The sequence below is a fragment of the Rousettus aegyptiacus genome, unplaced genomic scaffold, assembly GCF_014176215.1.
Source record: "Rousettus aegyptiacus isolate mRouAeg1 unplaced genomic scaffold, mRouAeg1.p scaffold_m13_p_1, whole genome shotgun sequence".
Classification (NCBI taxonomy): domain Eukaryota; kingdom Metazoa; phylum Chordata; class Mammalia; order Chiroptera; family Pteropodidae; genus Rousettus; species Rousettus aegyptiacus.
Window position 1 is genome coordinate 177,142,192 of NW_023416284.1, and position 14,495 is coordinate 177,156,686.

General features: G+C 34.6%; 1 protein-coding gene across 8 annotated transcripts in view; it reads left to right on the forward strand.

Moving 5' to 3' along the window:
• SCAF8 (SR-related CTD associated factor 8) overlaps positions 1–14,495 on the forward strand; it is a 190,745-nt gene that overhangs the window by 37,832 nt on the left and 138,418 nt on the right. For 7 of the 8 annotated variants that reach the window (XR_004951416.1, XR_004951418.1, XR_004951421.1 and 4 more), the window contains 6 exons: positions 669–830; positions 3,399–3,552; positions 4,410–4,540; positions 7,170–7,346; positions 8,262–8,341; positions 10,031–10,148. Coding sequence is in view for 5 of the 8 variants with exons in the window: in XM_036223007.1 (XP_036078900.1) it covers positions 669–830; positions 3,399–3,552; positions 4,410–4,540; positions 7,170–7,346; positions 8,262–8,341; positions 10,031–10,148 (822 nt within the window). In the remaining 3 variants the exon portion in view is untranslated. The remainder of the gene's footprint in view (positions 1–668; positions 831–3,398; positions 3,553–4,409; positions 4,541–7,169; positions 7,347–8,261; positions 8,342–10,030; positions 10,149–14,495) is intronic. The other variant, XM_036223014.1, reaches the window with a different exon arrangement.

Consider the following 14,495-nt stretch of genomic DNA (forward strand, 5'->3'; position numbering starts at 1 on the left):
TGTGCCCACTTAACTAGATAGGCTAGGAAAGCTTGTGGCGAAAAGTAGGAGAGATTTATGTTCCTCAGGTCGAGTAAAGGATAAGAAGGTTGAGAAACGTTTATCATTGGAGTCGCTGACAAATGTTTTTAGGATTGATTGCTAGAATCATAATGGTAGTTCTTACTTTCTTAGAGGTGTGGTGTTTGAGAAAAGTTTTGAAACTTAGGGCTCAGTGTTTATAGAATGTTACGATTTGCCATTTGGCATTCATTCCCGCGTTAGTGCAGAAGCCCCTAGTCAGTGTTGGGTGCAGTCTGTCTGACGCACGCTGGCCGTGTTTTGTCTGGGGCTCTTTTTTCCTGGATTTGCTGCTGCTTTCCATGTGGCTTTGCAAAATCATTAAACAGTTCTTAAAACGTACCTTATTTATTGGCTGCTTTTGTTTTTTTTTGTCATTCAAGGCAGGTACACAGTCCTCTTGTGGAACTTAGGTGATTGGTAGTTGAACTGAGCCTGTAGAATAGCCAAAGCAGAGTCTTTAATATGCCATTCCAGGCAAAGATGGCGTGGAAGAGCCAGCGTCTGAGTATCTGTTACCTTAGCATGAACAACAATTTGTGGTGATTTCTGTCGATCAGGAATTTTACTTTCTCATTTCCTTTTCTTCCCACTCTTTTTTTCATCAGTGTAAACCAGAATACAAGGTACCCGGACTTTATGTTATTGACTCCATTGTACGACAATCTCGACATCAGTTTGGTCAAGAAAAGGATGTGTTTGCACCCAGATTTAGTAATAACATCATTAGCACTTTCCAGAATTTATATCGTTGCCCTGGGGATGATAAGGTATGCTATTTTCTTTAAAAGTAGACACCTTTTTAGTCTCAAGGAGACTCTTCATAGAATATCTTAATTTATGATGTTATGCTATCCTTTACTCTTAGTTATTCTGAATTTGTGTATTTAGTTATTACACTATTTTTGTCCCTTTTTGTTCTTAAACAGAGTGGAAAGATGTAGTTAATTTTGCCACTTTTTAATTTATTGAAGCAATTGGTGGTAACCTTGTTATCATAAGCTTTGGCATTATACTAAAAGTTTTTTTATTCACACACGACCAGTTCAGAATTTTGATTATTGGACCTCATTTACGTACTTAGATTTGCCAAGCAATTAATAGAAAATAACTTAACTGCATATCAAAATTCTTTTATTACGGTAGAGTTTTATTAGTGCTAGAAACCACATCGTTAGGTCTGCTAGACCTGAATGAATAAATACTTGATGCCACATAAAAAGAAGGCTTTTGACCCTTTATTTTGAGAATAAAAAGGGGTTGTTTATCTTCATATGTGCTCAAAGATACTAGAAGATTACTTATTTTGGATGCTGATTTGGATATTTAGTGTGCTCTACTAACAGAATTGATTGCAATATTGATTATGTAGAAAAAGGTAAGCATAGATGAAGACGATAATGGTCGCTTTAAGGAAGAACCACAACAATTAGAAGCTCACCACAAATTTTTTACTTTAAGTACCACAGGATTAGGTAGTGTTTATTTTGAATATAGTTCTTAATCAGAAAAAATCATGTTACAGATGGACCTAGAGGGTATTATGCTGAATGGAGTAAGTCAGTGAAAGACAAATGTCATGTGATTTCACTTACATGTGGAATCTAAGGAACAAAATAAACAAAACAGCAACAAGCTCATAGATACAGAGAACATTTTGATGGCTGCCAGATGAGAGGAGATTTGGGGGTGGTAATGAAAAGGGGAAGGGATTCAGAAGTATAGATTAGTAATTACAAAATAGTTGTGGGATGTAAAGTATAGCATAAAGAATATAATCAGTACTATTGAAATAACTATGTATGGTGTCGAGATGGTCACATCACAAGTTACATAATCTCTAATCACTATGTTGTACATCTGAAACTAATATAATATATGCCAACTAACTGAAAAATAAAAATTATTAAAAAAACATGTTATAGTTGTTATATATGGAGATAAACTATTATCAGTCATCTTTGTTAACTAATAGATGTGCTTCTTGAGAAATTTTCTTTTTAATTACTTTGGTACTTTGATAATTGGATGCAGGCAGAAGAATGCTTCTAATTTTAAGTGACCTATCATAACTGATACTTAAAATAGATACCTAAAACAATCCCACCTAAAACAATTTATTAAACATTTTATGTATACATTTTTTGAAGTAAGTTAAACACTTTGATATAGAAATTTTAATAGTTTGTACTTGGATTTCTATCAGTTACTATGAATAAATCAGTGTTAAATTTGTAGTCTTCATAATAATAGTGTTTCTCAGTTATAATAGAGTTTAAGATGTAGGTTTTTTAAAAAAATCATAGTAGGAAAGATTACATTGATACTATAATCTCAATCATAAACTAGAGGCATTATTTGTTTGTATGTAGGTAGATACATAGAATGATACTTGTCAGAGACTGGCTAATTTTGAAGTACAGGATGTGTGTCTTGGGAACTGGAAGATTTTTTCTTTAAAGCAAAAAAGCTGTAAGGTAATTTCTAAGTGCTCACGTCTTAGGAGAGTCAAATCATAAGGTATGAAGCATTTTTTTGTGTAATTTTCTTATGCTTCATTTTAAATAAACGTTTGCATGTTAATGTAGTTTGGACGTAGTTTGAAAATTCGTCAGTATAACACTGTAAGGGATTTAAAGATGAACTAGATCTTTATTCTTAAAATTGCTTATTTTACTTTTACAAAATATGTACATTTAACAGAAGTCTCTTTTTAATACTTAATTTCAGTCTGTCATTTAAATTATTTTCCTAAAGGAGTAAGTAATGCTACATTAATCAGTAACTAATACTTACTGTTTATATAGCTTTTATATGCTGAGCAGCTGTGAAAGAAAATAAATTTGTTTTAAATTCTTATGTGAGGAAATAACCTCCTCTGTCCTTAGTTTTAAAATGAAATTTTTAAAAGCCATGTAAGATGAGAAGTTTGTCTCGATGTTGCTTATTTGTTTAAAAGATCGAGTGAAAATCAGCCGTGACTCGTACGCAGCTTAGTGCCATGGCGAACGCGGGCCTGCCTCGCCAGCCGTGTTAACACGGTTCTCCGGCTGTCGCCGTGATCTCGTGAGACTTCACCTGGAGGCTGAAACCCAGTTGCCATTTCACTTACTTTGTATATCTGGCAAAATGAACATGTTTTCTTTTTCACGCGAGTTAAGGTTAGCAAATGCAGAATTACAGGAACGTAACTTCAGGGGTGGCAAGTACGTAGAAGTATTTTAAAGCAGCCATCCCACCCCGCCCACTGCCCAGGTAGTCGCTATGCACTATGAAATGAGTGTGCTAAGGTTTTGAGAACAAAAAATCATAATGTCATTTTTCTTTTTTTCCTCTAGAGTAAAATAGTGAGAGTGTTAAACTTATGGCAGAAGAATAATGTATTTAAGAGTGAGATTATCCAGCCTCTTCTGGACATGGCGGCGGGGATCCCCCCGCCGGCGGTCACGCCCGTGCTGGCCAGCGCCACGGCCGCCATGAGCAACACCCCAGGTGCGCTGCCGGGTGGGGCTCGTCTTCCAGGTGTTCCGCTCGTGCTTTTCTGGTGCTCGTTCACGTGTGACGTGACAGTTTGACTGCAGGAGCAGTTGTCTAGCGGTAGAGTAACTGAAAGAAAAAGTAATTTGAAGGCATAATAAAATCAACAATTATATTTGAGTGTAATTCCTCTCTCAAAATTAGGGAGCTAATTTTTTTAATCCTTAGAAACAAATATAATGAACTTTGGGAAATGGTGTCTGTTAAATTTTTTCTGATTTAGGTTGTCTGCAACCTTCTAAACTCACATGCAAATCAACTTGATAGTTACAGTATACTAGAGAAAGTTAATATTTATAAGGAACTGATTTCGTGGAGCCAGGAATCCTTTAGTAATAATCTTGAATTTTTTCAAGGTATTTAAATGACATTTGCAATTTTTTATAATCATCCAAGAATTATATTTGTTAACATTTTGGTATATATTTGCTTTTTGGGTGTGCATGCAAACACGTTTTTGAACAAAAATAGTTTCATATTATACATACTATTTTGTAATTTTTCATTGAAGATTATATTTTGAATCGTTCCTTATGTAATTGAATTTTCTTCTGTGGTAAGATTCTTAACGACTGCTAAGTATTGTTGACTCCTTTAAAGTAAGAGCTTAGTTAATTGAAAACAAGTTTGGATGATCCTTTTGGTACCTTTTTTCCTACCTAATTCTGTATTGGTTTTTCAAAATGGGGACAGTAAAATAACATTTATATGAATTTTGTGTATTTTATGAAGTGACAGCAAATCCCTTTACCTTTTTAAGCCTTATTTATTCTTACATATTTATCGAAGTGGGTTTGATGTTTTTTTAAAAGGAACTCCTGTGACACCCGTTACTCCAGCCAATGTGGTACAAGGTTTACCTGACCCGTGGGTATCTCAGATAGCAAACACGGATACGCTTACGGCTGTAGCGCAGATCTTGCAAAGTCCTCAAGGCCAGCAGGTGAGCAGGCTTTTATCATGTTGGCAATGATTTAGAGCTTATTATTTTCCTAATGTATTGTTTCATTGTGCTCCACCTAAAGAGTACGTGTTTTTTATTTTGTAAAAATAGTATCACACTGTATATAGTACTGTGTAACTTGTTTTTTTTTTTCCATTTAGTGACGCATCAAGAACACTTACATCATTAAAGATTTATAAAAAATTATTTTGCACCAAAATATTGGCTTTTAGTGCACACAGTTTGTACCAAACGTTATTTGGTACTATTGTTACTCCAGCAATGAGACTGGGAGGTCTTCCGTATGGGAGAAGGGTCATCCTATTTTAGGGGAGACAGATAATAATAAAGTGTAAAACGTTATTGACTTAAAATGGTAGATCTTTAGAGTGACTAGCTAGGTTTGGGGGAAGAGGTCAGAAATAGAGGGAAGAGTAGTCATGAGAAGGTGTCTTTGAGGCAGTGGCATTTGACTTCGAGTGGTAGGATATGAGGATAGCTCATCTTTAGCATCTCTCTTTTCTTAACCTATTCTTTAAAAACCGGATTAACAATAAACTCCCTGAACTCTCTTTCCCCACATATTAATGTAGTTTGAGCCGCCTGTGCGGTTTTAAATGTCACCTCAATGAGGCCTTCAGATAGTGATTTAAGACTGCACAGTCTGCCTTCCTCCCGGCTCCTTTTCTCTGTCACTTGTCTCATTTCCTTCCTTAGCACTTACTACCTTCCGTTACATTATGTAATTCTTTATTTTGTTTATTCTCTGCTTCTTCCCCCTGTAATGTATGATATACAAGGGCAAGAACTTTTGTCTGTTTTTTTCACTGCTGTATCTCCAGTTACTAGGTTATAGCAGGTGTTCAGTACATTTTGGTAGAATGAATGAATAATGTATAGAGGCATAGCAATATTGGATATATGAGGGATAATTTAGGGTTGAGTTGTCTGGAGGATAAGGTGGCCTATGTATGTAAGTTATTAGTGACAAAGTTGAAATGGTAGACCTAAGTGTGGGACTTGGGTTTCAAAAGGCAAACATGGTAGGCTGAGAATAGAGGGTGGTTATGCTAGGCGGTGGGGAATTACCACAGATTTTTATGTCGAAGTTAGTCATATGATCTGAGCAATACTTCAGCGGATGGGAGAGGGGAGAAGGTCTGGAGATAGGAGTGTATTTGTTTTGGTAGCTGATAATGGAAGGGAAGTAATGACTATGTGAAAAATAGGGTTATGGACTCTAAAATGACAGTCTCAAAAAAAAAAAAAAAAAGAGACCAATCTAGAGTTTTAAAAATATAAGAAATGATTCAGTTATAGTCATAGATTGGACCCAATTTCTACATTTTGGGGACAGTTGATAAATTTAATTGATAATACGCGAAATTATTGAATTATTATTCTGTGATAATATTTTGAAAATAATTCATAAAGCCAGCGTTCTGCTTTAAAAAAAAAAACTATGCTTTTAGTAGGAGAGGGCATTCTCCAGATGAAATAGTACATAGAGAGTCAAGAAGACATACTAATTGCTAGACTCTGAAGTCAGAGTAGAGGAGAAAGGATGCTGCAGTGGTTTGAACGTGGGGACCGAAAGCTCACAGCACTATTGGGGAAGATGGGAATGTCAAAGAGGCAACTAAAATGTGCAAAGGAGAGAGAGAGCATTTCCTTCTTTCCTCCCTTCCCGCCCTTCTTCCCTTCCTTTCCCCCGGCCCTTCAGTTCATTCCCTCCTCTTCCTGCCCCTCCCTTCCTGCGACTCCCTCCCTCCCTTCATTTCATCTTCCTTGCTATTCCGATAGCAGTCTGTCGTAAATGTTTATTTGATAGCCAACTGATTTCTTTCTTTCTTAATGCTGCTACTTTAGATAGACATGAAGTTATTTTACTTATTGTCACCTTGGTTTGTGTTTGAACCTTCTCCCACCACCTGAACTTAAAGAGTACAGATACCTTGTTCAGCGATAGCTTTGCTATTTCATGTTTCTATTCTAAACTGGTAATTTTCAGATTTAACTTGAGTTTAGATATTGATTAGAAAAGTTTTAATTACTTCTAGAACGTACACAGGGTTCACTTAATTATGAAATATCTTCAGGATCTCACTATTTGATTCTGTTTTTGAAGAGGGGAGGGAGGCTAGGAGTTCCTTTCACTCTTGTTGACACTGTTCACCTTTAGTTTCAGACTCTACTCAAAGGGACAGATATTTTTGCTTTTCCTGCTTTTAGGAAATATGTTATTAGATGCAGATTTGAAAGATAGTAAAAGCAGCTGTAGACAGTGCTTGTCCTACAGAGATTCAGTAGTTAATTGAAGAAGGAATGAAATGCTTAGTGAAAAATATTAGCCTGCTTGTGATGAGTTCTTTACCTCATCGTATGACCACTATATTTTGTTAAAAATTTTCTGACTTTCTAGAAGCAAAACAGACTTATTAAGGAATGTGCTTATATGGCACACAAAATCTTTCGTGAAAAAATTAACTGTTGTTTTGAGTTAGTTCGTACTTTTTCTTGACCTCCAAAGACTAGAATGAATTTTATTGAGTAAAAGTTTTGGGTAGACTTTCTTGTACATAAAACCCAGCTCGTGTTTGTATTAATTTCCCTTTTTTCCCCCTTCCAGTTTCAGCAGCTAATACAGACTTTACAGATCCAGCAGCAGAAGCCCCAGCCTTCCATTCTGCAGGCCCTGGACGCTGGCCTCGTGGTTCAGTTGCAGGCTCTCACGGCCCAGCTGACGGCGGCGGCGGCGGCGGCCAGCACCCTCACTCCCTTAGAACAGGGAGTGCCCTTTAACAAGGTAGAAATTCAGATACTGAATTGTTCTGTATGAATTACTGACTTTAAACTCTCAAAATTACTCTCAAAATTATACTCTCAAATTACATTTTATTGTAGAACTAGTTTAATATCAACTGTACTGTATTAAGACATAAGTTTTACAAAAGGTCCGAACTTCTGAAAGAAATTAAGTAATTTTATAATTTCATTTCAAACATTTAGAATGTTTTGGCTAAAGATAACTAACGATTTACAGGTCTATAATATTTTGATAAATTGAGGCCTAACTATAAAGTACAGTATTTTTAAAGGTGAAAATCTTAGAATATGTATTATGTTCTCAGTATTCTTGTTAATTGTGGAAAAATTAAATACCTTGGAAGTGTTATCCATATTATTTTTATTTCTGCTGCTGTTATTTTCATAGGAAACAATAGATTCATTGGGTTATTAGATTTTTTTAGCCAGCAGCTTCCAAGTATAACTCAGTCTGACTCTGCATAGCTAGATTACATTAAAAGACTTTAAATTTAAATTGATCAGTTGGAAAACAGTGGATTATTCTAAGAAAACTATACTAGGAATAGCTCTTTTGATTATAGTCCAGGGTCTTTTTCCTTTTTTAAAAAAATTTTTTATTTAGCATTTTATTAATTATTTTAATTCTAACATTTACTTCTGTAAAGTTAGAGTAATTAGTATTTTTCTGTCATTTGTTTTAAGGTACACAGCAGTGTACATCAAAGTACTTTAAAGCAAAGATCTACTCAAATAAAAAGCATTAGTGTAGTATACCATGATACATTCTCATATTAAGTCATAGAGATAAATTAGTGGGATGGCATTTACCTTTAAATAAAATAGCATTTGTAACATATTTTTGTGAGAAACACTATTTAACTTCTTTCTTTCTCCTTTTTTCCCCCCCACTTAGAAGTTGATGGATAGGTTTGATTTTGGGGAAGATTCTGAGCATAGTGAAGAACCCAAAAAGGAAATTCCAACTTCTCAACTGTAAGAGTTGTTATGTTTTTCTTTTTAACCATAAAAATTTTCTGTTACTTATATGAACATTGGATAAGTATACATTGAATAAGTTGGGTTGTTCGGGCTATTTTGCTCTCACATTTCAGAAAGATGGTGGGATTACTGTCTTGTTCTCTTACTATATTATCTTGATTCTCAGATCTTTGCAAATCAGTGGACTTTATCAATAATCTCTATAGGAAAGTTGACAAATATTGATAAATCTAGTCATGGTATTTTTTATATCTGTATTAGGCTCTGAGTTATTTAACTCACTTATTAGAATATTTAGAATAATGGTAGAGAAGCTTGGTTCTAGTGCCAGGGTTGCGTCTGGGCAGTGCACCAAATCCCTGGAGTATATCAGACAAATCAGAAAGGTTAGGGTTGTAGGATTTTGTTTTGTTAAAGAAATGGATTGTGTTTTTATTTAGATCAGTTTTTCCCCCCAAACAGTTCTGCAGAGCTCAGGGTTCGATGAGGGTCCGTGAAGACCCCTAGGGAGGCCAGAGTTGGGCAGGGGAGGTGGAGCGTGTGGACGGTGGGGAATGGACTGACTGACGGCGGGGGCGCGGCCTCTGGAAGTCTCGTGTCAGACAAGCTACTAGATTTGAGTATTGGGATAATAGTTTTATGTAATGTATAAAGATACAAACATATCCTTTTGATAGATTCTACTAGAAAAAGCAAAAACTAATATTTTAGATGATCAGTTGTAAAGTTAGAGGAAGCATTTGAGATTATGTAGATCAGCATCCTGAACAATATAAAAATCTTTTAACAGTCCTGACAGGGCTTCTATCCAATATGTTAATATGTTTCATTACAAGAAGTTGAGTAATTGTTAGTGCTCTGGGTTATTTTGTTACTGAATCTTGTTTAATTTGCTGTCTACAAAACTCATCTGTTTTGCTTTCTGAAGCAAGGAAACACATTTGTTCCATTATCTTTTGAGACATAGCCCTTCAGTTTTTGAAGATAGGTATCATTCTTCCCCTTAGGTTTATTTGCTCCAGAGATGTACTCTTTTTTTCACCTGTCTCAAGACTTCTCACCATCCTGATTGCCCCTTTTGGGATGCCCTCTTTTTTGTTCATGTCTTACCTGGTGGCACCCAGAATTCCAGGTGTATTCCAGGTGTGAATTTCCCAGAGTAAAGTTAAATTACTTCCTCTTATCTAAACATTGTTTCTGTTAACATACCTAATAATATGAATGCTTTTCTAAAGAAAGCAGATTAATTTTATGAAGTTTATGGCAATTATAATTGTAGATTTCATATGTACTTATTGATAGAACATTTCTCTCACTATCTCAGAGAAGTTAAAGTGACATTTAAATACTTTAAAATTGTTTTTATAGTGTTTTATTGAGCTTTTCTTAAAATATTCTAATGTAAAAGTACTAACATGTTTTTAACAGCGTGAGATAGTAATATCAAATCTTCATCAGAGTATCTCTAACATGTCTGCTGTTGAAACACTATTATAAAGAGTATATTTCTGTTTTAACATATTAATGTTCTGAGGTATTCCATTTTCTTTGTTAATATTTCAAAAGTAAACATTGTAATAGAGTATGTTTCATTTATTGAGCACTTGGGGAGGTTTGAGTACTCAGTTATTTTCATATCTTTGCTGGTTTGTAAAACATATTTCTACTTATTTTTCCTTTTAGTTCTCATGTTTCAGAATCTGTGAACAGTTCCATATTTCATCAGATAGCAGAACAGCTACAGCAACAAAACCTCGAACATCTCCGACAGCAACTCCTGGAACAGCAGCAGCCTCAAAAGGTTTATAACGCCATCTTGTGGTCTTTAGAGTTATTGCTATCTATATTGTATGGAATTATGCTTAAGTCCGGTGATTTTTCTTCAGTTATTTATTACTAAGAAGATCAGTCATTTCAGGACCTTTACTGTTTTTTTTTTTTTTGTAATCAAAATGTGCTTTAGCAGTTTGTGAATCAGTCGCCAACATTGTAGAAATTAATTCAGTATGCTGGAAGTGGAGAACAGAAAACAGATGGTTTTTCATTATTATAACTTAAAACTTCGTATGCTTTCCTCTCTACTCAGTTCCCTGTCAGGCAAGGTCATGATGATTTTGCTGTTGCTGGTGGCGATAATGACAAAGTTTATTGCTACCTTTCCTTAGGCTGTTACCATGCGGCAGGAACTTCATTAGGCATGATTACACTTAACGCTTATGAGATGGGCCTTTGACTCCCATTTCACACCATAGGATATTGAAGTTCAATGAAATGAAACATCTCTGCGAAAGTATATAGTCGGTACTATATGTCGTTAGTCTTAAGACACCATTATTTTGTGCATAGCTAAGAATTTTTAATCTCTTCTAAATTGTAACATCCCTTGAAGTTATAAGAATTTTATAAATTTCAGAGATGATAAAATATGAAGAAAAATCACACTCTGGAATTGATCAAATATGTCAAAAAAGCCAGGGTTAAATCCATTACAAAGCTTGTTTTGCTCTATATTAGAAGTACTTAACAGATGTATACTGTTCAGGATAGAAAGGTTTGGAAATTCTCCCCACTCACCCTTCTTCTTAAGTGGAAAACTTTTTGGTGCAAATGAATTTAACATCGCAAATACTTTTAAAGTATACATTGTTAAACAAATGACATACATACACTGAGACGAGCAGAAAAGCAAGACTTCAGGTAACCTCTTCTCTAATGGAGCACATACTACTGTGTGAACACAAGGCAGAATTCTAGTTTCTGTAACAGTTACAGGTGAAAGACTGGGAGATTATGGAAAAGGAAGAGTTACTCCGGATAGAGAGGGTGGCAAACCTTAGACACCGCTGGGGTCTGAAGTTGTCCTGTTAATGTAGATAGTAAGTGTAAAAATAACATTACTGACACTTGTTAGGTTGGAACTTGAACATGGAATTATGAGAATGGAATTCCATCTTATTTTGAGGAAATAATTCTGATAGAAGTGTTTGGAGTATATGCGGTATTTTATGTAGAGCAAATATACATCTGCTTGAGAATTCAGGACTTAAAGATAGAGCCCAGTGAAGAATAATTCGATGTCGTTTAAAGAAAAATACAAGTTGTAGTTCAAGGAAAAGAAACAGGCTATCAGTGATATAATAAAAAATCACAGAGCTGTTACAGAGGCAAGAGGTAGTAATGATGAAGAATTTATTTGAACAACAGGTTTGTTCATCTACAAATGTGACACTTTTGAATTGCCTTAGTTCCAATTTCATTTCACAAGTAGTACTTAGTAGAAGCAGTAAACTCAAGATAGTACTCTAGACCATCTTGTAATTAACACCAAGTTATTCAAGTGAAAGGCGAAAGTTAATAGAAACTTGGGAGTTATTCTATCTTAAGAATCTCACACTCACCTTGCCTCCCCCCGCCCCCAGAAAAAATCCTCTTGGCTTAGTTAATTGCCCTATGTATTATCTCCAGAATGTTAGAAGAAGATACAGTAATAAGACCCCTTCGAAGGGAGTAGATGTTCTTAAAAGCTTTGTTGTTCAAAAATGAGTGATAAAAAAAAGAGAGTGGTGAAGAAAAACAACTTTTCTAATGTGGCGAATGTTTAAAACATTTAGAATCGGAAAGTATATCAACAGAGTAACAGTTAAATTTCATAAACTGTGTAACTGGCTCTACCAGTCCAGTTGCCCTAGTGTATTTAAGATAGAGTGAAATAGGCAGAGAGAGTAAGCAATTTTATTTGCCAGTAAGCTCAGTGAGGCTGCTTAAAAGTTGTCATAGTGTCTTAGAGAAAGGAATTGGGTTGTTTGTGCCACTCTGAACAATGCAGTTCTGATCACCCAGGAGAACATTGAAAAACGGAGCATTTTCAGAGAATGGCCGAATCGTGACAGACTAACAATCATGTCATATGGGGGAATGATTTCTTTTGTCTCTAGGAAGTTGGAGTTCACAGTTTTGATAATTGGTTTATCAGGATATTCAAGAGTTAGGAGAGCTATATAGCTCAAGTTGAAATGCTGATGATGCAAATGGTAAGACACATAAGTGCTTTTAAAAGAACATTAGGAATTAAAAGGTTATAGACATTTCAGCTACTTAATAATGAAGAGGTGACAATGGGATATCAAAAATATGTAATTTATTTTGCTTCAGTAAGTTTTTACATAGGAGAATATAATGGAAAGAGTAGACTTGAACATATAACGGGGGGTTGATATATAAGAGCCTTGAGTTGCTTTACATGAGTTGATGTCTCTCAGCTCAAATAAACTATTTCTGGATACTGAGGTTGTAGTTTTATTAGGATCATAAATCAAGGAATATAGTAGGCATACTGTAGTGTATGTGGATTTCAGCAAGGCCTTTGAGAAAGTCTTCCCTGTCAAAGAAAAAAATAGAGGAAAGTGGATTTATGAATCAAAATGTGACACTTGATGAGTGTTAATGCAGCCTTAAAAGAAATCTCTGCTAGCTGCCGTTATCCCTGTTTTCTGTTTTTATTGATGCTTTCTTTGCATGAAGACATCACTAAAGAAATGAATTGTGTACCAGAACGTATACTAAGGATGTATACTAATGTATCAGAAAAAAGTCATTTTTATCTGGATCCAAATGGATCTTTTAAAAATATATTTTTATGTCACCTTACAAACAATTTACAGAAGGTAGACTCAAAGGAGAGGGAAAAACTTTACTAGAAATTTTAATTGAGATGTAGCAAACTTTTATTTCAATTAAATTCAAATGTCACACATTCTTTTAGCAAAATTGAATAGCCCAGGTTCTTATCCCCAAATCCTTAAAGATGAAGTCCTGCCTGTTGAATAACAAAGTAGGCGAAGATACCCTGTTTTTGTTCTTAGAGGTACAATTTTCTCATCAGTTCTTGAGTTTGAGAAATACATTAAGGATATGGTTATCTGAAAACTCGTAGCCTTAATACGTCACTTAAATGTTAAATTTCACTATTATCATCGAAGTCTAGAATGCGACTTTTTTGCATTCATATACTTGTCTAGTAATTGTGAAATATGTTCCTCTGTTTTTGTCTCTTATGTCATGGATAGAAGAAAAATCTAAATATTCAGCCATGTTCCAAGGAAAGCTAAAAGCAGATTACAAAGATGTTATCTTTGATCTTATTTATACCTTCTTGGAATATAATGCAGTATTTTTGGTAGTGCAGTAAAACCAAATGAGGATTTATTTCATTGTTAATCACACTTCTCAATATTTTTATTGCTTTTTCTTACTATTTTAGTCTTTTTTTTTTTAAACATAATTGGAAATAATAAGTAAGAATGAAATAATTCTTAGGATGATGAAATAGCAGAATGTTTCAATGTAGGAAAATAAGACCTGTAAAATTCTATAACATACCTTAGATATAAATGTTAGTGGACTTTTTAAAGTTCAAAATTGTCTGTTTTTCATAAGCCTTCTAAGAAAGAATAAAAGTCATGAAATCTCAATTTTTTCAAGTAGGTAAAACTATTCAAAAAAGAAATTCAGAAACTTAAATTGGTTGCAATGGATCCTGGTAGTTATACCAATGGTTTAACTGTCATGGAAAATTAGAGTGAAAACTAGGGAAGAGTGGAGTAGAAATGAGGCTTTAAGGTAAGGTAGGTGATGGAGTAAGAAATGATGCAAAAATGATGTGAAGAACATGTAAGTACTGAGTTAGGATCAAATGCTAAAGCTCAGGTTGCAGTTCAAAACTGCCTTGCTACGTTGTTAAGAATTTTTTTATTATACCATTTTAGAGGCATAAGTCAGGACTGTGCTTAAAACATTTATTTGATTTGTTCTGGAATAGTATGCTTATTTACTAAATTTTGGTCAAAAGTGTGATAGTAGGACATGTATTTAAATAACAGAAGTCTTTTCTAACTTTAGCTTTGATTTGTTTCTTAACTTTGAAAATGTTACTTGTCCTTGGTGAACCTTTTCCTCTCCTAATCAGAGACTTGGAACAGTTTTTAATGCTCTTTTTGGTTATTAATTTTTATGCTGTTTTCTTTCACTTTACATGTCATCTTAGAGTAAATTTTAAAAAGAGTTTATTGAAGTAAAATTGACATGTAACATTGTGTGAGTTGAAGGTGTACAGCATGATTTGATACGTTTACGTATTGCTGTATGATAC